The 27,519-nt window shown below is 45.4% G+C and overlaps 2 protein-coding genes across 2 annotated transcripts in view; both read right to left on the minus strand.

Moving 5' to 3' along the window:
* Positions 1 to 812: 812 nt before the first annotated feature.
* On the minus strand, positions 813 to 20,061 carry LOC310675179 (cytochrome P450 2K6-like). The gene is made up of 10 exons (XM_083435382.1): positions 19,975 to 20,061; positions 19,197 to 19,412; positions 18,012 to 18,174; positions 17,402 to 17,551; positions 16,164 to 16,324; positions 5,346 to 5,519; positions 4,622 to 4,763; positions 3,733 to 3,917; positions 2,966 to 3,107; positions 813 to 1,446 (listed from the first exon to the last, which is right to left on the minus strand). The coding sequence occupies exons 2-10, from the start codon at positions 19,377 to 19,379 to the stop codon at positions 1,259 to 1,261; spliced, it is 1,488 nt and encodes a 495-aa protein (XP_083291508.1). The 5' UTR covers positions 19,380 to 19,412; positions 19,975 to 20,061; the 3' UTR covers positions 813 to 1,258.
* A 2,973-nt stretch (positions 20,062 to 23,034) lies between these two features.
* LOC310673755 (uncharacterized protein) overlaps positions 23,035 to 27,519 on the minus strand; it is a 32,332-nt gene continuing 27,847 nt past the window's right edge. The window contains exons 15-19 of the mRNA XM_083432343.1: positions 26,808 to 26,981; positions 26,115 to 26,256; positions 25,271 to 25,455; positions 24,386 to 24,527; positions 23,035 to 23,946 (exon numbers count right to left, since the gene is read on the minus strand). Of these exons, the coding sequence (XP_083288469.1) occupies positions 23,759 to 23,946; positions 24,386 to 24,527; positions 25,271 to 25,455; positions 26,115 to 26,256; positions 26,808 to 26,981 (831 nt within the window). The 3' untranslated portion in view covers positions 23,035 to 23,758. The remainder of the gene's footprint in view (positions 23,947 to 24,385; positions 24,528 to 25,270; positions 25,456 to 26,114; positions 26,257 to 26,807; positions 26,982 to 27,519) is intronic.

Here is a 27,519-nt window from a genome sequence, read left to right on the forward strand (position 1 = left end):
ACTAACTTGCACCCAAGATGTGACATCATGAGCGCACAACATCACAATGTCGGGAGAGATATGACAAGAGACTGCAAGATGGACCCGAGCCCTATTTATTTATTTCATAACATTTATATACCACTTGGCTGTAAAAAAAGAAGAAGCTGAAAGTGAGTAGGTATCATGGACTGGCTGTGATGAGAGGCAGCAGCTGGGAAACCCCCAGAGGGAGAAGGTTCAGAGGGAGAAGGCTGAGAGCCCGGGCACTGGTGGTGGGATGGGTGGTCAGTGGGAGAAGAGGGAGCTGACTGGGAGGAGGAGGTGTTGGAAGCTGAAGAGATAACAGGGTTTCGTGAGTGGGAAGAAGCTGGGGCAGAGAACAGTTCAGACAGGAGAGGAAGGGGGCCAGGAGACAGAGATGATGAGGCCTGCCTCATCCGGGGAGTCTCCCCCTCCTGCTGCGACCTGCTCCCTTTTTGCTATTCATGTAAGAAATCCACCACTAGGACATTAGTTTAGTTAATTAAATGGATTGGACCAATACTGGGTCCAACAGTCAAGAAGACTGTTTCTGTACATGTTGTGGAGGGAAGTGAGAAGACTGCCTCATCCAGGGAGTCTCCCCCTCCTGCTGCGACCAGCTCCCTTCTCCCTGGTCACCCAGAACATGGAGAGAAATGAAGACGGCAAAGTCATGAGATGCAAGGTGATGGAGCAGTAGGCTGCTGGGGGAGGGGCCTTAGAGGGCAGTGGGAAGGTGGAGACCTTCAGTCCTCATAAGCTGGCAGGAGCTGGAGGCAGGTGTAGGTCAGCAATAAAAACACCACCAGTGCTGGGGAAGTTAACTCTTTATTCAAAGAAAGCAAAATAGGACAGGCCTAGTGATCACAGCATCTCCCACCCAGTTTTTCCATACCCACCCCAATTTTTAAAACAGGATTTTTACACAGAATGTTTTTAATGTTTTTAATCAAATTCCTGATGTAAATTTTAAAAACCAGTGGAATTTATAATTGGAAATTTTTTTTCTGAACGGAATCAAGTAATTTTCAAAATTTAATTCCTAGGCTGAACTAAAGCACTACAATTAACACGGAATCGTATTTACTACAAATATTAAGCAGAACATAAGTGTGCAACACTTAAGTTTTGTGACACACCATGGGCCAATCCGACTGGAAGTCTACTGAACCAAAATGTCCATGGTTAATAAGGGTGTTTAAAAAGGTTTGCATTGCACACACAGGGAGGATAAGCAACCCATGAACTTTTCATCTTATGAACGTGGCAGAGCACAGAGTTGGTGGGGCATGGGAGGTGTTGTGAACCCAACAGCAGGGGTAAGATCCAGGTCATCTTCAGACGTTCCAGGAGGTAGCTGGAATGTGAATCTCTGCAGGAGGCTTGTAAAGAAGAGGAAGAGCTCCATTTTGGCAAGATTCTCACCTAAACATGCTCTCCGGCCTGTAAGGAGGCGCAAGCAGGATTGAAACTGGGTTCAGGGCTTACTAAATAACATTTTATTGGCTTATCTATAATGGAATGCATCAAACTGCTTACTGTTTGAAATTTCATAAATATAGTGGTCCCAGGCCCTAAGGAAGTTAGATTGGCTTCAACCAGAGCCAGGGCCTTTTCAACTCTGGCCCCGGCCTGGTGGAACGCTCTGCCTCATGAGACCAGGGCCCTGCAGGATCTGATTTCTTTCCGCAGGGCCTTTAAGACAGAGTTGTTCCGCCTGGCCTTTGGCTTGGAGCCAATTTGATTCCCTCCCTCTCTTTCTTTTTTCCTTTCCTCCTCCTCCTGCTATGAGGCTACATTTTAATATTTTAATGTCCCATTATTTTAATGTTGTATTTCTTTTGTTTTTAAGTTGTAATCATTCATCTTGTTTTTATTATTGCTTGTAAGCCGCTCTGAGCCCGGCCTTGGCTGGGGAGGGCGGGGTATAAATAAAAAATTATTATTATTATTATTATTATTATTATTATTATTATTATTATTATTTATTATTAAAATGCAACAAGAATGAACGCTAATCTTGAAGAAATGCATGTTCTCCAAGTCTCCCAATTCTCCAGTGACAGTCCCACAATGCATGCTCTGCTGCTGAGTTTGGGGAGAAGGATGAGCCAGCGCTTGCCCCTCTATAGCGGATGCTGGAGGAGAGGATTGGGCTGTTGAGGCCTAGCAGTGGCTCTGAGGGGGAGGCAGAGGGCAGAGCAGCCCTGGGTGGGAAGAAAGGGGGAGCAGAACGGAGCACAAGGAGTCTGGATTTATTAAAATATGCTTGGTGCATCCATGTCTAATCTTGCCTCTTTCTAAAATGTGTTTATCGGTGTGTGTTTTTCCTTTTGTAAATCTACCAAAAGAATAAAATCAGATTGGGGCTTGTTGGTTTAGAAATGGCGGCACTCGACCTTCTTTTGAAGGGTGGGGGGACACCACAAATGGTCTTTCGAGGAGGGTGAGTTGGATGAGCATGACAAATGTCCTGATTTTCATCTGAGGAATGTTTGCAACTATGCAAAAGATGAACTCCCAGCAAGAAGCATTCGACAGGGCTGAAAATCAAGGGGAGCGGATGTTTTTCAGCCCACGGTCTGAGAGTCCTCCAAACAGCCTGTATCCATTCTCCACCACAGCAAGCAGGTGGCATTATCATAGATCAATGGCACATTCCGGCCAGGCAAAAGCCCACGAGGGGAACACAGAGCAGGTCCGCCGAAAGCCAAGGCCTGGGGGAAGTTCTGAGGGTGGTTAGAGAGCCTTGAAGAGTCCCATTTGGCCACTGGCCCAGAAGTTGCCCTACTGAAAATGAATGATGTTGCGTATCTTATTGCAGTTCTAAATGACAGATATAAGTACTCCAAAGTTTGGGATTGTGTCTCCCATCCAAGTTTTATTTTATGTTAATATACTTAGGATGGCCTGCTCATTAAGCTCACATTGGATAGGTATAAATAGACAGAAATTGAGTTACCTGCAGAGAAAGGCATGAATGCATCTCTCTTTATGAACTTTCCTTCAGAGTCAAGAAAGTGCTCAGGATAAAATTGGTATGGTTTTTCCCACTGAGATTCATCGTGCAGCACGGAGGTCAGTAGTGGCATGATCTGAGTCCCCTGCAAAGGAAAAGCAAGAGTTAGTTAAAAAATGGATATGGCCCATCAAGCAAATCGTTATGGTATAGTCCTCAATGTCTTTTTTTTAAAGCAAGAAACAATCTGGATTATAATCCAGAGATTATATACCATTATCTCCTTAAACAGTCATCATTGGGCCGAGAGAATAGTTGACTGAGCCCCTTGCCCAACTTTTCTGGGATGACTCAATAAAGACCTGTATGCAGCGAGAAAGGAAGAAGCAAGTAGGCCCAGACTAGGGAACTGGGGCTCCAACAGGGGCCCCAAGGGGGGCAATGGCCCCCTACTTTACAAGGAGATCAGTGGGGGCTGCTCCTAGTGGTTCAGAGCAGTGGACTTGTAATCTGGTGGACTCATAATCTTGGGCCAATCACACTTCTCTGAAGTCTCTCAGCCCCACTCACCTCACAGAGTGTTTGTTGTGGGGAGGAAGGGAAAGGAAAATGTTAGCCGCTTTGAGACTCCTTAGGGTAGTGATAAAGCGGCATATCAAAGCCAAACTCTTTTTCTTCTTAGCCTGAAGTGTAATGTCCCAATTAAAGAATTAAAGAAGAAATGATTACAGTCAGCTGAGCAAGGACTGCAGTTTAATCAAAGTGATTACCTTTGGAATGAAGTAGCCTTTGAGGGTAACATCCACAGTGGTGGCATGTGGAATATTTGTGGGGACAATGTCAGAAAATCTCTGGATCTCATGGATCACTGCATCTACATAGGGCATTTTCGTTCGGTGCTCAATCCTTGGTTGAGAAGATCCAACAACCTTCGCAATTTCTTCTTGGACCTTTTCTGGGGGCAATGGAGGGAGAATTTTTTTGTTAAAGCATGTTTGCCACCAACTCATATCTTCAGATTTCCTGGAGTAACTGACAGCTAATTATGCAGTGGGACTGCCTGATCTATGAGCACAATCTCACAACATAATGCAAAATTGTGGAAGACGCTATTCACCTGAGATTTTTTGTGGAAATACACAATTTGCTTATAGTTATGTAGGAAGTGAAAGTCAGAAACATGCATGCTTGATTACACCCAACATTGGGGGGGGGGCTGACATGTGTGATGTCACACAGTGAAACTAGGCCCAACAAGGCCCACCTGGTTGTGGAATATTGAGGGGGGCCACCTCCCTCATTGAATATTGTGGGGCTCAACCCCCCAGCTTCCGAGGCCCGCAGATACCGTGGTACCTCGGGTTACAGACGCTTCAGGTTACATCACTTCAGGTTACAGACTCCACTAACCCAGAAATAGTACTTTGGGTTAAGAACTTTGCTTCAGGTTGAGAACAGAAATCACGCTCCAGCGGCGTGGTGGCAGTGGGAGGCCCCATTAGCTAAAGCGGTGCTTCAGGTTAAGAACAGTTTCAGGTTAAGAACGGGCCTCCAGAAAGAATTGAGTACGTAACCAGAGATATCACTCTAGTTATATATAACTAAAATCAAGATATGCTAGCTAGAGTAATGGGAGCCAACCCTATGAAAAGCACTCACTCTGAATTTCAGGATATTTCATCATTAGTAACAGTCCCCAGCGCAGTGTGGTAGAAGTGGTCTCCATGCCAGCAGAAAATAAGTTACTCACAAGGGATCTTAGGTTTTCATTGTGGAAATATCCATTCGGCTTGTCCTTCTCCTGGGGTGTGTAAAAAAAAAAAAGAAAAAAAGAAATTAGCAAATTCCATGTGCAGATATCAAAGTAGCTAGGCAGGGGCTGGGAGGGCACTCACTGGAATGGAAAGAGCAGAGAAGCTGTCTAGGAATGTAGAAAAATCATACACAGCCAGCACACTCAAATCTCTTTTCTCCATGAAAGCATGTCACAGGCAGAAGAAAGGAGCGTGGTGCAAGAGAAATACTGGGGGGGGGGGGGGAGCATGACGTGTTGGACTAGTCTTGGAATCATGGAATTATAGAGTTGGAAGGACCCTGAGGATCATCTGTTCCAAACATGTGCAGTGTAGGACTGCAGCTGTCCCTTACAGGGATCGAATCTGCAACCTTGGCGTATGCAGCAACGTGTTCCAACCAACTGAGCTACCGTATCTCAATGGTGTTTTTTTTCCTTTGTCTTTTGAGAGGAGCGGGAGTCGCACTGGAAAACAGCCCTGCAAGCAATCAGGTCACAGACTCCAGATATTAGCCAAAGCTTTATATTATTATTAACATTTGAAAATATTAAAAAAAAAATATTGGCGGGCTTAAAAGACTCCATTACCTCTTGCTGTCTCAGAAGAAATGAATCAATCAAGCTCCTTTGGTCATTTTTATCCAGATCTCTGAGGTGTTGTATGAAGGTGGCATTTATGAAGGCATGCATCTCATCTCTGTTCTGAAGGATAGTCTTACGGGCTCCCAAAAGCGAGCCAAGAGCAGGAAATACATTATACAGCTGTAAGGATAAAATACAACAAAGAGTAAAGCTCAGTGCTTAATTCTCAGGGGATACTCCAAATATGTTTGCTCATCTTCCACAGAGGAATAAAAAAATGACAGAGAACAAAAATGTACTTGGATTGGAGCAACGCTGAATAAATATCCCTTAGAGGCCAAGGCTGGAGGGCCATTTTCTTATGTGCTGTTGTAGTTATGGAGCCCCCCTGTTCTTGTGGATTAGCAGTTTGCTCAGATGTGGACAAGCCCCTAGACAGAGGTCAACCAGAAGTGGCCAGGGGCAGCAAAATGCCCCCCTGGCCCTGTCCCCCACAGACCTATGGTGTCACACACAGTGCTGCCACAATACAGGGCACTGTGGCAGCAGCCATGGTGGCATGGGCAAAACTGAGACATGGCTGGCAGTGGTGCAACAGCAGGGACAGAGAAGCTTTTGGATCTGCCACCTGAGGCAAATTGATTCACCTCAGCTCATGTCAGCATCAGTCTTGGGCTGGCGGTGGGGCATTTTTAGCTTTTGCTGGAGGGCCAAAGGTTCCCCACACCTGACTTAGACTTTTCAAAAAGCTTGCACAACAAAGACTCCTGGGTAAGAAAAGCAGGTATTGGAATAAGGAGGAGAGGTCCTCCAGTGGGTCAGGAAGTGGGGCATAGGAATAGACAGACATTCCGGACTTCCGGGTTGGCGCTTCTGTTAATGGCGGATTTCCTCTGTCTCGGAGGAATCCGCTCTTTGGAAGCAAGGGTCTGACCGCCACGGCGAGGCGGAGACCCGCTAAAAACCACGGGCGGAAGAAGCCCGTGGACTTGTGATTCGGCAGGTACCTTTTGCGCCTCCCCTACTCGCGGGGAGTCCCGCTTTCGGGGCTCCGGAGCGACGTGGGGTGTGCGGCGGGGTACATCGAATCAACCGCTACTTTCAAGGAGTGAAGCCGCATAGCTGTTGCCAGAAAGCGCCAACTTTTCCTGTGGACATTTGGACTTTAAGTAAATATTCGTAAGTAAATTAAAAATTGGATTACTAAATATTTTAATTTGGCATTTGAACGTGAAGGTCTAAACAGGAAGTCCACCTTCCGTTTTGTAAAAAGATTAAAGCAAAGCCGCCGTAAGCTGAAGCCTGGGAAAAGTATTCTGTAAAGTATTAATTTTCACCATTTAAGACATTGAACACCCCCTTGGAAGCAGGGGAAGAGGGGGGAATTCTTTTGTGGACGATTCAAACCTGCAGGACAGTGAGGAAGACGATTTAATTTACCACTGTCTCAAGCCTGGGATTGGGCTGTCAAAAGGCTTTATGATTTGAAAAAATAATAACGGGGAATGGATCACATCTTGATGGACGGTTGAATAGAGATATATATCTTTTCGTATTGATTTTGTGGTACTTAAAAAGAAGAAGAGCTGATCTGTAATTTTGTTACTGAATTCTGAATTGAAAATAACAAAAAATAGAAACTGTTGCCGATAGAGGGAGCTTCAGAAACTGTTGCGACTGTTACATTTGTGTGATGGGATGAAGAGCTGCTTGTGCGTAAACTGCAAGTCCCTCAGAGTTTGATCAAGTTCTCAAACCTCTGCCTGTGACGGAGCCCTTCCAGCATGGCTGCGTCAATCGCTAGCAGAATCCGAAAGTGGTTGCTTTCGGAATCGTTTCCAACATAAAAGCTCCTTAACGGAAACACGTCTTCTGGACTCTCGGCGTGACAGTTTCCGGCGAGGAATGGGTGTCCCTATAGGAGGTCCTGAGACCTCCCCGCTGTTTTCGCTGGAAGCGTCTCTGAGCCATTCCTCCGACTCACCTTCCCTTGAAGTTCCTGCTCTCCCCCTACTGGTTCCCTCTTCCGCTGCTGCGTCTCTCTCAACCTCAGAGAGCCCTTGCACCTCCTGTCCTTCCGATGGCAGTTCCCTGACATCCACCTCCCCTCCAGGGCCCCCTTCACCCCCTCCCGTCTCCTTCCCTACGGGTTGTGAGGAGGTAAAACCCCTGAAAGAACCTTCCTCATCGTCCGAGGTTTCGAACACCTTCCTCCACTTGTTGCTGTTCCTGGTCTCTCGATACTCCTCGTCATCGGAGTCCATTCCCTCTTCCAACTCCGACTCCGCGAATCCTTCCAGTTCCTCTTCCTCGTCGGTGGTGCCGAAATACTCCCTCCTAAACCTTGCTACCGGCTGTGGTTTCCTCGGGAATCTTTGGTGGAACGTTTCTGTTAAAACCTCGTCATTGACCTCCCCTGCAGTCACCCAGGTGTTTTCTGACTCCGGTTCCCCTTCCCACGCCACCAAATACTCCACCTGATTTCCCTTCCACCTAGAATCGAGGATTTCCGCTACATGGTTGCTTCTTTCCCTTTCTTCCAAGGGTGGTCCCCTGGTGTCCTCCCCTTCACGTCCCCCCCTGTACGGTGACAGTAACGACCTGTGGAACACTGGGTGCAATTTCATGTGGCTGGGTAACCGGAGTTTGAAAGCCACTGGGTTGACCTGCTGAATGACCTCAAAGGGTCCCAATCTCTTGGGTCTTAATTTTTTACAACCCCCTTTGAACGGCAACCCTTGGGTTGACAGCCACACCTGATCCCCCACCCTTATGGTTTCACCTTCCCTTCTGTTTTTGTCTGCCTGCTTCTTATATTGAGCCTTGGCCCTTTCTAAGTTGAGCTGGAGCTGACGATGGATCGCTTCCATCTCCTCTACAAAATTTTCGGCCGCTGGGACGCTCCATCTCTCGCCTCCCTCCCCTGGAAAAGCCCTGGGGTGACACCCGTAATTAGCCAAAAAGGGGCTCATCCCTGTAGACACATGCTCCGCATTGTTGTAGGCAAATTCTGCCAGTGCCAACTTTTCGACCCAATCGTTCTCTCTGTCATTGACATAACACCTCAGATATTGTTGGAGGATGCCATTTGCTCTTTCCGCCTGCCCGTTGGTTTCAGGGTGCCGGGCCGTCGAAAAATTGACTTCCACGTGCAGTAAGCTCATGAGCTTCCTCCAGAACCTGGAAGTAAATTGTTTGCCGCGGTCTGAGATCACCCTCAAGGGGGCGCCGTGCAGCCTAAAGATGTGTTCTACAAACAACTTAGCTGTTTCTTCCGCTGTGACTGCATGTGAGCATGCTACAAAGTGGCACATCTTGGTTAACAGGTCTACTACTACCATGATGGCTGTTTTCCCCTTGGATTTTGGCAGATCCGTCATAAAATCTATTGATACCCCTTCCCAAGGCCGTTCTGGTGTGGGTAATGGTTCTAATAACCCTGCCGGCGCCCTTCTTTCCCCCTTGGCTCTCTGACATTGGTCACACCGTCTTACATACTCCTTTACGTCTTCCCTCACCTTGGGCCACCAAAATTCCCTGGTAACCATCCACATGGTCTTGTGTTGTCCAAAATGTCCCGCTGTGGGGCTATCGTGCAACTGCTTGAGTACTCTTCCCCTCAATTCACCTCCTGGTATATACAGTGCCCCTTTGTAATACAATGCCCCATTTCTTTCCTCAAAACCTTCGGGACTCTCACCCTCTCCCCTGAGACCTCTGAGCTTATCCTGGGCATACTCATCATTTTCCGTTTCCTCTACCAGTTCTCGTCGCCCCACCAGCGCCGCCCCACACACCCACCGGTCCTCAGGGATGACATGTCTTTCTTCGATTGCCCCCTCCCCCTCCAAATACTCTGGTTTGCGTGAGAGAGCGTCCGCCCTGACGTTTTCTGGGCCTGGCACATAACAAATTTCAAAGTGGAATTTGGAGAATTCCTGTGCCCATCTCACTTGTCGTTGGTTGAGTACTCGAGCCGTTCTCCAATACTCCAAATTCTTGTGGTCGGTGCACACTTGCACCTTGTGTTGTGCCCCAATTAACAAATGTCTCCACCTCCGGAACGCTTCGTGAATGGCGAGTAGCTCCCTGTCATACACCGTGTAGTTCCGCTCGGACTTATTCAGCTTCCTCGAGAAGAAGGCGCACGGTCTCCACTCCGACGTATTCCTTCCCGGTTGAAGAAGTACCGCCCCTACCGCCCGGTCAGACGCGTCTGTCTCCACTCTCATGGGTTTCCGTAAGTCCACATGCAGAAGTTGTTCTTCCGAGGCGAAAGCCCTTTTCAGTTCTTCAAATGCTCGCTCCGCCTCCGCCGTCCAAACAAATTTCTTCTTGCTACTGAGGCAGTCGGTGATGGGCGCCGTCAAGTGTGCAAAGTTCTTGATGAACTTCTGATAAAAGTTCCCAAACCCCAGGAATCTTTGCACATCCTTCTTGGTCTTCGGTGTCTTCCATTCCAGTACCGCTTGGACCTTGCCTGGATCCATGGCCAATCCTTTGTCTGACAAGCGGTACCCCAGGAATTCCACCTCCTTGGTATGAAACTGGCACTTCTCCAGTTTCACCCACAGCTGATTGGCTTGTAGCCGGCCCAACACTTCTCGCACGTCCCTCACATGCTGCTCTTCATCTTCCGAATACACCAACACGTCATCTAAAAAGGCCACACAATTCTTGTAGAGCAAAGGTCCCAAGACGTGGTTCATAAAACTTTGAAAACATGCTGAGCCTGCTTGGAGACCGAAGGGCATGACGAGGTATTCAAATGCTCCCAAAGGGGTGAACATGGTGGTCTTCCATTCATCCCCCTTCCTTATGCGTATCAGGTTGTACGCCCCCCGCAGGTCCAGTTTTGTAAAAATCTTCCCCTTCCTCACCCTGGTCAGAATGTCATCAATTCGGGGCATAGGAAAAGCCAGGGGTTCCGACACGGCATTTAGGGCCCTGAAGTCCACTACAAGTCTCGGCTTATCTGTGTTCTTTTTGTCCACAAAAAACACTGGACTGCCCCCCACCGCTCGGGACTCTCTGATGAAACCTCGCTTCAGGTTTTTGTCAATGAACTCCCTCAACTCCTGCATCTCCCTGTCTGACATGGTGTACAGCTTGCCCACTGGGAGTTGAGCCCCAGGGAGTAGGTTGATTTGACAGTCAAAGGGTCTATGCGGCGGCAGTTTGTCCGCTTCCCTTTCACTAAATACGTTGCTTAGATCTGCGTATTGCGGAGGCACCTTCCCTTTATTCATTACCTCCATCCCGGCTAGGGTGAGTCTGGCTCCTCCTGGAACCTTCCCCTGCTTGCAGTGTTCTAGGCAATGCGCTGACCCAAAGGAGACCACCCTCTGATGCCAGCCCACTAGCGGATCGTGTAGCGCCAGCCAGCTCATCCCCAAAATGATGGGAGCTCCTCCCAAGGTGGCCACATTAAACGCTATCCTTTCGGTGTGCCTTGCCACCCTCATTATCATGGGGACTGTCTGTTGGTTCACTTCTCCTCCCAACAGCTCTCTGCCGTCAATCGTGGTCACCTGCAGGGGGTTACTTAAGGGGATGGTCTGTATCTGGTGCTCAGCTGCAAACTCCTTACTCATGAAATTACAGGAGCTGCCTGAATCCAAAAGCGCCTTGATCTGTAGTGGGTGTCCGTTTGGCAGCTCTAGCAACACCTCTATCACTAAAGCAGGTCTGGGAGGTTCTGGCGTGGGCACTTTCACTGCTTTTTGGCCTGGCTGCTGTGCCCCGACGGTGGCAGCCAGGCGTTGGCTTTTACTTGCTCCTTGCTTTCCTCCTCTTCTCCCCCAACAGCTCCTGCCATCCCTTGCCATTCCTTTCTTTGTGGACAGACTCTGGCAAAGTGTCCTGGCTGTTGGCAGAGATAACATTTCTTGGCGCTCTTTCCCTCCTTCTTCCGCCCTTCATTGAGGTTTGAAACTGCGCGCGCCCGCGCTGTTCCAACTTCCATCGGCTCTGCCGGCGGGAAAGGCGGCTCTGGAATGTCTGGAATGCGGAGCTCCCTCCAACGTTCTCCTTTCCCTTCCCGCCTTTCCAAAGCCCTCGCTTCCTGGCGCGCTCCTATGGCCAGTGCGGATTTAGTCAGCTGGTCCATAGACTCCGCCCTGGGGGCCCGGGAAAGTTCATCTTTAAGGGACGAAGAGAGCCCCTCTTCGAAAAGCATCTGAATGGGTTCCGCCGATAGGTCCCACCCCAATCTATGAATCAACATAGTAAACTCAGTCCAGTACTCACGGACAGACCGGCTCCCCTGTTTGCAAGCCATTAACTGTCTTCGCACCACCCCCTGCTCAATGTCGCTGGAAAACATCAGGTCCATGGCACGAAAAAACTTCATCGTGTCCTTTAGGATCTCATTATTCGCTGCCATCAGGGGTCTAACCCACTCCTTCGCCCCTGATTCGAGATGGCTAATTACAAAAGCCACTCGCGATTCCTCATCGGGGAAGTCATCAAACTGCAGGTTGAGAGCGTATTGCATCTCTGTTCTAAAGGCATGATAGTTTCTGGGGTCCCCCCCGAATTTCTGCACCAATCCTGGCATCTTTCTGGTGAGCGGGGTGGTTTTCTCCTTCCCCTTTTCTGCATCCTGAGCCCTCCTCTCCTCCAGCCTCGCCGTTTGCAAGGCAAGCTGGATCTCCAACGCTCTGTACCTTTCCTCCAGGCTTGGACCTCCTCCAGCTGCTCCTGCTCCTCCGGTTCCGGCTGGTTCGCTCATGATGCCTCTCCCTGTCACAAGCTAGCTTTCGGTGACTTTCGGATTGCTGTGATGGGATGAAGAGCTGCTTGTGCGTAAACTGCAAGTCCCTCAGAGTTTGATCAAGTTCTCAAACCTCTGCCTGTGATGGAGCCCTTCCAGCATGGCTGCGTCAATCGCTAGCAGAATCCGAAAGTGGTTGCTTTCGGAATCGTTTCCAACATAAAAGCTCCTTAACGGAAACACGTCTTCTGGACTCTCGGCGTGACAGTTTCCGGCGAGGAATGGGTGTCCCTATAGGAGGTCCTGAGACCTCCCCGCTGTTTTCGCTGGAAGCGTCTCTGAGCCATTCCTCCGACTCACCTTCCCTTGAAGTTCCTGCTCTCCCCCTACTGGTTCCCTCTTCCGCTGCTGCGTCTCTCTCAACCTCAGAGAGCCCTTGCACCTCCTGTCCTTCCGATGGCAGTTCCCTGACAATTTGTGAGGCGGAAAATTCCACCAAAGAATGGAGGCTGAGAAATAAGTGGCCTTGAAGAATCTTAAGATAATACTGGAAAAACAAGAAGTTCTTGGGAACATGTCTGATAAAATAACTGCTCTGTTGGAGCAATTGATAAAGACAGTGGACACTTTTGAACAAAGTGTTTCTGACTTGGAACAGAATGTATCTGTCTTGGAACAGAAAGTGAGTAATTCAACAGGCGCTGTTCGGGATGTGGAACCAACTTCGAAATGGCAAGCATTGGAGAAGAGGATGGAACAACCAAAACAACCTGTTTTGTCTCTGCAAGATGAAACTCAAGTGGAGGCTTTGGCCTCAGTGAATCAAATTGATGGATATAAATTGAAGTTCGAGGTTATGGACTTTGAAAGTCAGAATTGGAGAGGCAGTGCCCCACTTGGACTGAATAAGGCAAGATGGATGGACTTTCTGTTGGAGGGTGGTACTGCGGGAAAGCTTGGAAAAGTGGAGTTCCGTAACCTCAAAGAGACTGTGGAGTATGCTTTGGAATACCTCTTGGATTACAATTTTGAACATGGAGTATGGGTAATCATGTTGAAATTGAATAAAGGAGCTGCCGAGAAAAAAGCCCTTTGGGATTTAATTTTAGTTACTGAAAGAAATCCGCAGACAGAACAGGGAGAAGAGTTAAGAGCCTCGGACATAAGAGCACCAGGTTGATGGAATTAATGGAACTGACAGAAAAGACTGATAAAATTAGCAGAAAAGACTGATAAAATCCGAAACCAGGGGGAAGAGATGGTGGGGAAAAATTGGGAATTTTTTAAAAACAGCATTTAGTATAATATTGTACAATTAAGGAAAGTTGGGAGATGGTGGAATGAATTTATATGACTTTAGTGAAAATACAATAAGGATTTGAGATTTTAGGATTTAAGGGTATAAGATTTAAGGTTTTTCTCTTTTCTCTTTTTTATTAGATTGGAGTATAGATAATCTTTTAGATGTTGATGGGAGGATAAGGTTTAAATGGATTAAGATAAATAAGTGAGTAAGCAGTGAACGATGGAAAGATTTGCTGACTTAATTAGTAATTGGAATACAAAAAGGGAGGTGGGAGGAGGTCGAGGAAATAAGTTATTGAAGGATGGAATTCTGAAAAGTGGAAGTGTTTCTTTTTTAAATGTTTTTGCTTTTTTCTCTTGTTGGTGGGGTGGAGGTGGGTTTTTTAATGTATTTTTAATTTTTTTCTATACTTGTTTCCCCCCCCCTTATTTTACTGTATTTTGTCTTTTTCAATTTTTTCTGTATTTGTGAAAATTGGAATAAATATTATTTTGATAAGGAATAGACAGACATTCTCCCAATAGAAGGATGTTGAAGTGGAGTCCCCAACGGATAGATATGGGGTCGTGTATATTAAAAAAACCACCTTTATTTTTTAAAAAAGATGAAATTACAAAAGAAATAAAATATTTCAACTATATATAATTTCATAAGATCATGCATACAATATACAAAACGTCAGTTATGGTTTGAGTTATCTAACTATTATATTTTAAGCAGAATATCCAATTATATGAATGAAAATAATAATTGGTGTGAATATTGTCTTGAAATTTTATATTTGCTTTTTAAAAATAAATTTATTTGGGGTCCTTCTTTCAATATCTCCTTTAAGACTTTTAAGTTGTGTTAACAATGCTGCATCCCATGTGTTTTATACATATATACATTTATACATATATTTAGCTTTGCCTAGTCTTGCTGTAGTGGTTATAACAGTTGCAATGTCCAAAATCTCCCTTGCTTGCTATGCCTTTCCAAATCAAATGTATTTGGGTATTAAAATCATATTGGTACCAATAATTTAATTTATAACCAAAAGCTTTTAATCTTACAACAAGTCCAAAATATATGTGTAAAATAGCTGCTCCTATATTTCTGAATTTCCAACAATTGTCTCTTTGAAAATTATAACCACTTCCATTCATCTTTAGTAACTGGAGAATTAATGTCTCTTTGTCACTTCTGCTCAAAAGTGAAGGATGATTGATCTAAACCGAATAATTATTTGTATTATTTGGCCAATATACCTTTACTTTGGAAGGTGAGTATTAATTTCTCTGCTTTCCTTAATACCTGAAGATTGCAATTGGACTTGGAGGGCTTCGACAATAGGTTCAGGTGGCACGCGCGCTTATGGTACGGAAAGGTGAAGGCACATAGAAGCTTCCTGAACCATGTTTTCAGAGGACCAATATTTCAAGCATGGGAGAGAAATAAAAACTTGCTGGAAAGGAAGACACCCTGGTGGATCTCGCCAATAGAGGTCCTAACGGTTAAAAAAACCAATATGGAAGGGAAGAATGCCACCTATGAAGAACATATACGGAAAACTGATCAAGGCATATGATCAGACCATATGAAGAGATAAAAAATTCATTTACTGGGTGGATACAATACCACCAGGTAAATGATTTGTTGAAAGAAGATAAAAAGAACCTAGGGTTTGAAGATAAAAAATCTAAATTTAGTATAGAAATCATAGAAGGTAAAAATAAAATATTGGCTAAGACATATGATATTTTACTGGAGTGGTACACAAAAGACGAGGAGGTGAAGGAGGCTATGACTAAATGGGCAGTGGATATTGGGTATAATATTGAGTTTGAGAAGTGGCTGGAACTGTGGAACATCAATATGAAGTTCACGGCGTGTACGGTACTAAAGGAAAATCTATGGAAAATGATATATAGATGGTACCATACACCAGTGAAGTTAGCCAAAATCTATAGGCTGAAAAATAAGAAATGTTGGAAATGTGGAGAGGCAGAGGGAGACCTCTACCACATGTGGTGGGCATGCAGTAAGGTGAAGGGCTTTTGGGAAATGATTTACAATGAACTTAATTTTTTTTTTCAAATATACTTTCCCCAAAAAGCCTGAAGCCTTTCTGTTAGGAATGATGGGTAAAGAAATTAAAAAAGAAGATAAGATACTATTCTTATATGCCACTACAGCCGCAAGAATCTTGTTAGCGCAAAACTGGAAAACAGAAGTTATACCCAGTATAAGTGATTGGCAGGTTAAGTTGATAAATTATGCCGAGCTCGCTAGAATAACAGGAAGATTAAGGGATCAAGACGAACAGAAATTTCATGACAACTGGAATAAATATTTGACTTATCTTGGAACTAATTTTCAGATGACACTGGCGGGGCTTAATTAACTCTAACAGTAAATGATACAGGATTAAAACGATAAAATACGTGAATACAAATTTATCTGATACTTACCAAAAGTGTGGAAGGAAGTCTACGGCTTGGCAGAGCCTAAAAGAATTTTGTGTTGTATTTTTTATTTGTTGATTTGATGTGATACGCGCAAGTTATGGTATAAATTTTGTATTTGTTCTTATGTATAAATGAGCAATAATAAAAATTTACTTGGAAAAAAAAAACAAAACTGCACAAAGACAACTGAGTGAGGACCTTTGGAAGGAAATGCTGTCCTGGGATCTTACGCAACTCATATTTCTCAAGATGTGTTTTGCAGTGAAGCCTGAACAATATGGAATTGCACACACATTGAGTATTCTGTGAATACAACCAACTATTTCTTTTCCATTTGAAAAAGCTTAGATTACCATGACAGAGGGGCTTCCAAAAAGCCGGACATTTTCGTTGACCAACTTCAGAAGTTTTCTAAATGTGGAGTCTTCGTATTCAAATCGCTTGTTTAGTAGGATGGACACTATGATATTGGCAACAGCGGCATTCATAATTGTGGCGGTTTCAAATGGTTGTCCTATACATAAATATTAAACGATGTTCAGATAAAATACCAATTAGAATAGCTCTTCTCTGTCTTAGGTTCCTACCGATGTATTGAGCACATTTATCTTAGAAACTGATCCTACATGCTGGTGTACTTGAAGATATCTGAGTTAAGAAACGCTAAAAAGAGTCATGGGCAGAATATACCTAAGCAGAGGTCTTCATCCTTTTTGAGTCCATGACTCCCTTGACCAGCTACTTTCTTTCTGTGGTTTTCATGTGGGGCAAATGCACTCCAAGCCTCAGGAGCCAATTATGTCACCCCTTGCCTGCAGAGCCAGCAGCCTCTCACCCTTTTTCAAACACCCTCCCTCATGAAGTGTTCCCTCAACCTCTTCTCCTCTCTGCTCTCCGTGGGAGTCCTCTAGGCAGCCGCCACAGCCACCCCTGGTTTCTGAGCCACCCCCTGCCCCAAAGAGAGGTGCCTCCTCATGCTGCCCCACAAGGGCCTAGGAAGACAATGCCCCAGCCTTAGTGGCCTGACGGAGACAGGACGAAGGTGAATGTGAAGCCAGCACCTTTACATGCCTTGGGAGGCAGCAGTGGTAGCAGTGGGTGCCACCAGGCCTGAATGGGGAAAAGGCTCCTTTCGGCACTGTACACTCAGCTCCCAGGCAGGCCTTGCACACAGCAAGCACAATAAAGGCCAGTGCAGTGCCTGCCTGTCCAGCCTCCCACTTGCCTGTCCATTCCCAACATCAAGGGCTGGTGGACTGGCTGAACCACATCAGCTCCTGGCAACCCCCTAGCCTGCCCTAAAGGCACCCTTCACCTGGGGTTCTTGTAGCCAGGGCTGCTGCAACAAACAGCTGTGCAAGCCTTTGGGAGGTCTAGATGTGTAAGGGCATCTGAGGAGGGAGGAAAGGAAAGAGGGACAGAGGCCAGCATTATCTCACACTGACCTGAACACTGCAGATTGGTTACTCCTTCATAGGGAATCCTGGTTACTATAATTCTGAGAGTTAGCAATATGTATACAACACAATATTCTGGGCATCTAATGTAGTGTTGTTTTGCCCTGGAGCAGGAGAGGGAAACACTAACCCACCTTGGTAAGATTCAAATGTCTTAATCAGGACACTGCATTCTTCCACAATTCTATCCTCTATGGACCTTTTCCCCATGCCATAGTCCCGTAATGTGCTTAGTGAGAACCGCCGCATCGCTTTCCAGTTTTCACCATGTGAAAAAACGACACCTGAAGAGCAGAGATCAAGTTTCAAGTTATCATGGCCACAATAATATGTTTGGGCTTATCTCACCCTTCTTCTGTGGAACTGAGGATGCCTCTCATCTGGTCTCTGATAAGACACACACGCTGCAGAACATCAGTAATATCCCTATGGGTTGTACCCTCAGAACACAATTGGAGAGAGGGTTCTCCAGTTTACGGCCCTTCAGCTGTAATGGTACATTATCTTATGACCAGATTCTCCTATTCCCTCAACACTACTCTTTTGCTGGCAGTGACAAAGACATCTGACGTTATCCATCCAATGGCTGCAGCTACACTGGTCAATTGGCAGGCTGTCCTCCAAGCTATAATCGAAACTAACAATCTAATCGAAACTATGAACCTTTTGGCACAGATTCTATATTGCTATGATACCTAAATTTCACAAACAGCACAAGCTATTATACAGAAGGAAAGACCTCACCAAAGCCCCTTGTAAACTCCTCAAAAATTGGGATGAGGGGTCTCTCTGCAAATGCGTCCGCCTGATTCACCAGAGCCTCCTTGACTGTCTCATACCCTGTCAGCACCACCATTTTCTGGAATCCCATTTGGATGCGGAAGATGGGGCCATGTTCTTTTGACAACTGGAGTTCAATGACCAAAAGAGAGAAGCATCAAATAAATCCCCCTAAACATACTTACATACATACATACTGTCACAGATCTGAAATAAAAACTTGGTGCATCTTTTGGTCAGGTGTGTCCTATGGAGCGAAAAATACGGTAGTTGACCCACTTCTTCCCTTAATATTGTCTTATACGTTATCCAGTTCTCTTTGATGTTGTTGTTTTTTAACAGCGATTGCTTCCAGTGCAGATGAACATTCTCAATAAGAACATAATTTCATACATAGGCACACTTAAAAGCCCACATTCAGCAATATAATTGCTTTGTTTTGTTTCACGTAAGATAATTGTGAAAACTTGAGTGGATTCTTAAATGATGTATTTAGAAGTGCTGGCTTCACACTGAAAAGTTCGATAATTTTGCAGCTATTTTTTGCGGATAAGGCTGGTTAAGGTAAAGGGAAAGGGATCCCTGACTGTTAAGTCCAGTTATGGACGACTCTGGGGTTGCGGTGCTCATCTCGCTTTACTGGCTGAGGGAGCCGGCTTTTGTCTGCAGACAGTTTTCCGGGTCATGTGGCCAGCATGACTAAGCTGCTTCTGGCGAACCAGAGCAGTGCATGGAAATGCCGTTTACAGTCCTGGCGGAACGGTACCGTCCTGGTGGAACGGTACCTATCTGGCGGAACGGCGGAACGGGAGCTCACCCTGTTGCGGGGATATGAACTGCTGATCTTCTAATTGGCAAGCCCTAGGCTCTGTGGTTTAGACCACAGCGTCACCCATATCACAGGCTGGTTGTGGCATTCCTATTCCCCTCCTCCAGTCACCCAGTCCCTCCACTGCACAGATCAACTATCAGCCTAAACCATAACAGCAGTCACACACAAAAAGGAAGAAAAAAAAGGAATAAGCCATACTTGACATAGTTTTATCATTTTTGCATATCTGCATATATGAGATGGAACACTGACATCTACCTGGCCTAAAAAGATCCACAGAATCTTTGCCTTGCTGCAGAAAGAACAGAAAACGTTACCTTTAACATTGTTCTGTAAGGTCTCTTCAGATCCATCATGTGGAGATTCCCAACAAGTGGTAAAGGTGTCGGACCTGGTGGGAGATTTTTGGAGCTCCTATTCCAGAAACTGCCCCATTTCCAAATGAATATAATCGTAAGGATGAGCAGGAACAATGTTGGAATCTGTTCAGTCCAATCCATTTCTTTTCAGTGAGCAAATTTCTGAAGCGATTACTGTGAAAGTCACAACATAGTTTGATCACGGACAATGTCCGCTGGCTGAAATGAGCAGCAAATTTATCATCCTAGGCACTGTCTCTAGTGAATCATTTCATTCAATGGAATGCCTTCCACTTTCCCCCAGACTATATTGCAATCTACGCTTGATGATTTAGCTTTCCCTTTAAAAGTACAGAAAAGGACCCCTGGATGGTTAAGTCCAGTCAAAGGCGACTATGGGGTTGCGCCACTCATCTCGCTTTCAGGCCGAGGAGCTGGCGTTTGTCCACAGACAGTTTTCCGGGTCATGTGGCCAGCAGGACTAAACTGCTACTGGTGCACAGAGCACCATGACAAGTGCCAGAGTGCACGGAAATGCCGTTTATCTTCCCTCCACAGTGGTACCTATTTATCTACTTGCACTGGCATGCTTTTGAGCCGGTAGGTTGGCAGGAGTTGGGTCAGAGGAACGGGAGCTCACCTCTTATGGGGATTCGAACTGCCGAACTTCGAATCAGCAAGCCCAAGAGACTCAGTGGTTTAGACCACAGCGCCACCCACATCCCTCTATACTTACTTGAGCAGGGGTGTTTTCTTCCCAAAATGAAAACATCGTTCAGCCGGTTCAACCTCTTTTGAATACTTGGGATGTCCAATGTTCAGGCTTAAAACAACATTGTAGAATCACAGAACTGGTGAGTTGGAAGGAACCCAAACAACTGTTAAGAAATCCTCTTGTGTAATTATTGAACTAGTGAGAAATTTTTGAGATAGTCTCAGAACCTCCTTATCATAGAATCATAGAGTTGGAAGAGACCACAAGGGCCATCGAGTCCAACCCCCTTAGCTCCTTCTTTACAAATATTCTGTTATTCGGCATGTACTGGTGCCAGCAACATAGGGAGATGTTCTTGGGGAAATACTGCACAAATATTTTGGGGTGTGTGTGCAATTTTTCCAAACTGCGGGTGGCAGGGGAAGACAGGAGTGCCTGGCGTGCTCTGGTCCATGGGATCATGAAGAGTCGGACACGACTGAACGACTAAACAACAACAACAACAACATGCAGCATGGCCCTCTTCTGTCAGTCGTCTCTGGAACTATTTGGTCCATAGACAAACTTGTGTGATATACTTCCTCTTGGCTTGTGCAACATTGTGGTTTAGCTGATGATGATGTCTTTTATTTATAGTTGCTCTTGATCCATAAGGTCCCTGGGCAGATTACAGCCATTTTAAGCACATGCTGTTCTGCATCTGGTGGCAGGAGGCTCAGGTGTTGACAGGCGGTTACCACGGTATCAGAGCAGGTCCAGCGGTACCTCAGGTTAAGCACTTAATTGGTTCCGGAAGTCCGTTCTTAACCTAAAGCGTTCTTAACCTCAAGCGCACTTTCCCATTGAAAGCAATGGAAAGTGGATCGATCGGCTCCAGAAAATGAAAAACAACAACCCTAAAACAGCAATCTAACACGAATATTACTGTTTATCGAGACCATTGATCCATAAAATGGAGACAATAATCAATGTACTGCATTATAAAATAAATAAGACAGCACTTTAGATGAAAAAAATTAGCTGATGATAGTCAGTTTGGATGGGGGGCTTTTATCCATTTCTGCAGTCACACAATCAACCAGCTGAACTTGGTTCCACACAGTCACAAAAACCAGTCACAAATATGAAATCACAAGCCATAGTCACAAAAGTGAAGTCACAAGTCAGTCCCATAAAATGAAGAACAAGTCACGTCAAAAAATCAAAAAAGCCAGACAACCAAAACACACAAAAAAATAGCAAAAACAGGACCTCCAACTATAATTTCTGTGGTGCTCGGGACTCAACAGCTGGCAGACTCAACAGGAAGCCTCTGATTAGCAGTGAGGGACTCAATTAACAAACGAAACACACTCAACAGGAACCAGACGATGAAAAGCGACCCCTAAAACAGCAATTTTACATAAATTTTACTATCTAACGGGCCATTGATCCATAAATTGAAATCAATAAAACAGTACAAAATGAAAATGTGATTTTTTTTCCCTTACCTGCGCTGATGATAGTCATTGTTTGGATGGGGGCTCAGGGTCCTCTTCCACAATCACAATTGGCTTGGCTCCCGGCATTTGCGGAGGCCTCAGAGAGCTCCCACGGCTGGAGGCCAATTGTGGAGCATGCGTAGGCCCCACGGATGTTGGGACTTGGCAGGGGCGAGGCCTCCGAGAGCTCAGAAAACTCACGTCTGGGTTAAAATTATTTGTAACCCGACAAAACTTAACTTGAAGCATTCGTAACCCGAGGTACCACTGAAATTCTAGTGGGCCCAGGGAGGAATATATATGTTAAGTGTCCAGTGAGCAATACTTCAGAAGAAATTTCAGCATTTGGACCATCTTATTGAGTGTTTCTGACCATAGGATCTCACTTTCAGCTTTTTGAAAACAGCCTTCTTAAAGTGAATAACTGTGAATAATTGTATGAGTGTACAACTTAGCTACTTGTGTACGCAGATTGAACAACATGCTACGCTTGAGGGGACTGTTTCAGATGTGGGCAGACGTGGATTCCCCACTGACAGGAATTGGTAGGGGAGTGCAAACCCTGGATTTGAAGAGCCCACTCTCTCCGCATGAGGGGGCTTCACAGATAAGTTGCTTGTATGAAAAACTATTTTTAGGTCTCTGCAGCTTGTACAGTTGTTGTATTTCCCAAGTGAAACCATTATCACTAGCTCATATTTGGACATTTAACTGGGAATATGATGCTTCGAGATATTTGAAGGCATTTGTTAACATGTGAATACAAGTCAGTTGATCTCTATGCCCGAAGCAGAGGGACTAACTTGCACCCAAGATGTGACATCAGGAGTGCACAACATCACAATGTCGGGAGAGATATGACAAGAGACTGCAAGATGGACCCGAGCCCTATTTATTTCTTTCATAACATTTATATACCACTTGGCTGTAAAAAAAGAAGAAGCTCAAAGTGGGTAGGTATCATGGACTGGCTGTGATGAGAGGCAGCAGCTGGGAAACCCCCAGAGGGAGAAGGTTCAGAGGGAGAAGGTTCAGAGTCGGGGCACTGGTGGTGGGATGGGTGGTCAGTGGGAGAAGAGTGAGCTGACTGGGAGGAGGAGGTGTTGGAAGCTGAAGAGATAACAGGGTTTCGTGAGTGGGAAGAAGCTGGGGCAGAGAACAGTTCAGACAGGAGAGGAAGGGGGCCAGGAGACAGAGATGATGAGGCTTGCCTCATCCGGGGAGTCTCCCCCTCCTGCTGCGACCAGCTCCCTTTTTGCTATTCATGTAAACAATCCACCACTAGGACATTAGTTTAGTTAATTAAATAGACTGGACCAATACTGGGTCCAACAGTCAGGAAGACTGTTTCTGTACATGTTGTGGAGGGAAGTGAGAAGCCTGACTCATCCAGGGAGTCTCCCCCTCCTGCTGCGACCAGCTCTCTTCACCCTGGTCAACCAGAACATGGAGAGAAATGAAGATGGCAAAGTCATGAGATGCAAGGCTGCTGGGGGAGGGGCCTTAGAGGGCAGTGGGAAGGTGGAGACCTTCAGTCCTCGTAAGCTGGCAGGAGCTGGAGGCAGGTGTAGGTCAGCAATAAAAACACCACCAGTGCCGGGGAAGTTAACTCTTTATTCAAAGAAAGCAAAATAGGGCAGGCCTAGTGATCACAGCATCTCCCACCCAGTTTTTCCATACCCACCCCAATTTTTAAAACAGGATTTTTACACAGAAAGTTTTTAATGTTTTTAATCAAATTCCTGATGTAAATTTTAAAAACCAGTGGAATTTATCATTGCTCTTTTCACATGGAAAGACTTAATCTATTTTGTTACCTGTAGACTTGCTATACCTGTGGCCCTCAGTTAAAATCTGAGCCTCTTGATCAGAGTGGGGAGAAGCACCTGCGTTTGACTACTCCTTTTTGACCATCCATCACTTAAATCTTTGTTTTTAAAAGTGCCCTTCACTTAGAACCACATGATGAAGCAGTAAAATACACAAGGAATGAAGTGGCTTGACACAAAATATATAGATTATATGTAGATTATATATATTACCGGTATATAGATTATAGTAGGAAAATTTTTTTCTGAACAGATTCAAGTAAATTTCAAAATTTAATTCCCAGGCTGAACTAAAGCACTACAATTAACACGGAATCGTATTTACTACAAACATTAAGCAGAACATAAGTGTGCAACACTTAAGTTTTGTGACACATCATGGGCCAATCCGACTGGAAGTCTACTGAACCCAAATGTCCATGGTTCAGAAGGGTGTTTCAAAAGAGGTTTGCATTGCACACACAGGGAGGATAAGCAACCCATGAACTTTGCATCTTATGAACGTGGCAGAGCACAGAGTTGGTGGGGCATGGGAGGTGTTGTGAACCCAACAGCAGGGGTAAGATCCAGGTCATCTTCAGATGTTCCAGGAGGTAGCTGGAATGTGAATCTCTGCAGGAGGCTTGTAAAGAAGAGGAAGAGCTCCATTTTGGCAAGATTCTCACCTAAACATGCTCTCCGACCTGTAAGGAAGCGCAAGCAGGATTGAAACTGGGTTCATGGTGAATGTTTTTCAGCCCATGGTCTGAGAGTTTCTTGTACCCTAATCCTCCAAACAGCCTGTGTCCATTCTCCACCACAGCAAGCAGGTGGCATTATCATAGATCAATGACACATTCCGGCCAGGCAAAAGCCCACGAGGGGAACACAGAGCAGGTCCACTGAAAGCCAAGGCCTGGGGGAAGTTCTGAGGGTGGTTAGAGAGCCTTGAAGAGTCCCATTTGGCCACTGGCCCAGAAGTGGCTCTACAGAAAATGAATGATGTTGCGTATCTTATTCCAGTTCTAAATGACAGTTTGGGATTGTGTCTTCCATCCAAGTTTTATTTTATGTTAATATACTAGGATGGCCTGCTCATTAAGCTCACATTGGATAGGTATAAATAGACAGAAAATGAGTTACCTGCAGAGAAAGGCATGAATGCATCTCTCTTTATGAACTTTCCTTCAGAGTCAAGAAAGTGCTCAGGATAGAATTGGTATGGCTTTTCCCACTGAGATTCATCATGCAGCACGGAGGTCAGTAGTGGCATGATCTGAGTCCCCTGCAAAGGAAAAGCAAGAGTTATTTAAAAAATGGATATGGGCTGTCAAGCAAATCATAGAATCATAGAGTTGGAAGAGACCACAAGTCCAACCCCCTGCCAAGCAGGAAACACCATCAGAGCACTCCTGACATATGGTTGTCAAGCCTCTGCTTAAAGACCTCCAAAGAAGGAGACTCGTTATAGTATAGTCCTCAATGTCTTTTCTTTTAAAGCAAGAAACAATCCGGATTCTAATCCAGAGATTAGATACCATTATCTCCTTAAACAGTCATCATTGGGCCGAGAGAATAGTTGACTGAGCCCCTTGCCCAACTTTTCTGGGATGACTCAATAAAGACCTGTATGCAGTGAGGAAGGCAGAAGCAAGTAGGCCTAGACTAGGGAACTGGGGCTCCAACAGGGGCCCCAAGGGGGGCAATGGCCCCCTACTTTACAAGGAGATCAGTGGGGCCTGCTCCTAGTGGTTCAGAGCAGTGGACTCGTAATCTGGTGGACTCATAATCTTGGGCCAATCACACTTCTCTGAAGTCTCTCAGCCCCACTCACCTCACAGAGTGTTTGTTGTGGGGGAGGAAGGGAAAGGAGAACGTTAGCAGCTTTGAGACTCCTTTGGGTAGTGATAAAGCGCGATATCATATCCAAACACTTCTTCTTCTTAGCCTAAAGTGTAATGTCCTAATTAATGAAGAAATTGATCGCAGTCAACTGAGCAAAGAATGCAGTTTAATCAAAGTGATTACCTTTGGAATGAAGTAGCCTTTGAGGGTAACATCCACAGTGGTGGCATGTGGAATATTTGTGGGGACAATGTCAGAAAATCTCTGGATCTCATGGATCACTGCATCTACATAGGGCATTTTTGTTCGGTGCTCAATCCTTGGTTGAGAAGATCCAATAACCTTCGCAATTTCTTCTTGCACCTTTTCTGGGGGCAGTGGAGGGAGAATTTTTTTGTTAAAGCATATGTTTGCCACCAACTCATATCTTCAGATTTCCTGGAGTAACTGACAGCTAATTATGCAATGGGACTGCCTGATCTATGAGCACAATCTCACAATATAAGGCAAGGTTGTTGAAGATGCTAGTCACCTGAGAATTTGCTTATAGTTATATAGGAACCAAAAGTCAGCATGGTTACACCCAACATTGGGGGGGGCTGACATATGTGATCTCAGACAGTGAAACTAGGCCCAACAGGGCCCACCCGATTGTGGAATATTGAGGGGGGGCATCTCCCTCATTGAAAATTGTGGGGCTCAACCCCCCAGCTTCCCGGGCCCCAGATACAGTGGTACCCCGGGTTACATACGCTTCAGGTTACAGACTCCGCTAACCCAGAAATAGTACCTCGCGTTAAGAACTTTGCTTCAGGATGAGAACAGAAATCGCGCTCCAGCGGTGCAGTGGCAGAGGGAGGTCCCATTAGCTAAAGAAGTGCTTCCGGTTAAGAACAGTTTCAGGTTAAGAACGGACATCCAGAAAGAATTATGTACGTAACCAGAGGCACCACTCTAGTTATGTATAACTAGAATCAAAGATATGCTAGCTAGAGTAATGGGAGCCAACTTAATGAAAAGCACTCACTCTGAATTTCAGGATATTTCATCATTAGTAACAGTCCCCAGCGCAGTGTGGTAGAAGTGGTCTCCATGCCAGCAGCAAATAAGTTACTCACAAGGGATCTTAGGTTTTCATTGTGAAAATATCCATTCGGCTTGTCCTTCTCCTGGGGTGTAAAAAAAAAAAAGAAATTAGTAAATTCCATGTGCAGATATCAAAGTAGCTAGGCAGGGGCTGGGAGGGCACTCACTGGAATGGAAAGAGCAGAGAAGCTGTCTAGGAATGTAGAAAAATCATACACAGCCAGCACACTCAAATCTCTTTTCTCCATGAAAGCATGTCACAGGCAGAAGAAAGGAGTGTGGTGCAAGAGAAATACTGGGGGGGAGGGGGAACATGACGTGTTGGACTAGTCTTGGAATCATGGAATCATAGAGTTGGAAGGACCCTGAGGATCATCTGTTCCAAACATGTGCAGTGTAGGACTGCAGCTGTCCCTTACAGGATCGAATCTGCAACCTTGGCGTATGCAGCAACGTGTTCCAACCAACTGAGCTACAGTATCTCAAAGGTGTTTTTTTTCTTTGTCTTTTGAGAGGAGCGGGAGTCCCACTGGAAAACAGCCCTGCAAGCAATCAGGTCACAGACTCCAGATATTAGCCAAAGCTTTATATTATTATTAAAAAAAATATTGGCAGGCTTAAAAGACTCCATTACCTCTTGCTGTTTCAGAAGAAATGAATCAATCAAGCTCCTTTGGTCATTTTCATCCAGATCTCTGAGGTGTTTTATGAAGGTGGCATTTATGAAGGCATGCATCTCATCTTTGTTTTGAAGGATAGTTTTACGGGCTCCCAAAAGCGAGCCAAGAGCAGGAAATATATTATACAGCTGTAAGGATAAAATATGACAAAGAGAAAAGCCCAGTGCTTAATTCTCAGGTGGTACTCCAAATATCTCATCTTCCACAGAGGAATAAACAATGACACAGAACAATAATGTATTTGGGTTGGAGCAACGCTGAGTAAATATCCCTTAGAGGCCAAGGCTGGAGGCCGTTTTCTTATGTGCTGTTGCAGTTATGGAGCCCCCTTGTACTTGTGGATTAGCAGTTTGCTCAGATGTGGACAAGCCCCTAGACAGAGGTCAACCAGAAGAGCCCAGGGGCAGCAAAATGCGCCCCTGGCACTGTCCCCCACAGACCCATGGTGTCACTCACAGTGCTGCCACAAAACAGGGCACTGTGGCAGCAGCCATGGTGGCATGGGCAAAACTGAGATATGGCTGGCAGTGGTGCAACAGCAGGGACAGCAGGGAATTTCCAACAATTGTCTCTTTGAAAATTATAACCACTTCCATTCATCTTTAGAAACTGGAGAATTAATGTCTCTTTGTCACTTCTGCTCAAAACTGAAGGATGATTGATCTA

Source organism: Podarcis tiliguerta (genome assembly GCF_965153285.1).
Source record: "Podarcis tiliguerta genome assembly, chromosome: 3".
NCBI classification, from domain to species: domain Eukaryota; kingdom Metazoa; phylum Chordata; class Lepidosauria; order Squamata; family Lacertidae; genus Podarcis; species Podarcis tiliguerta.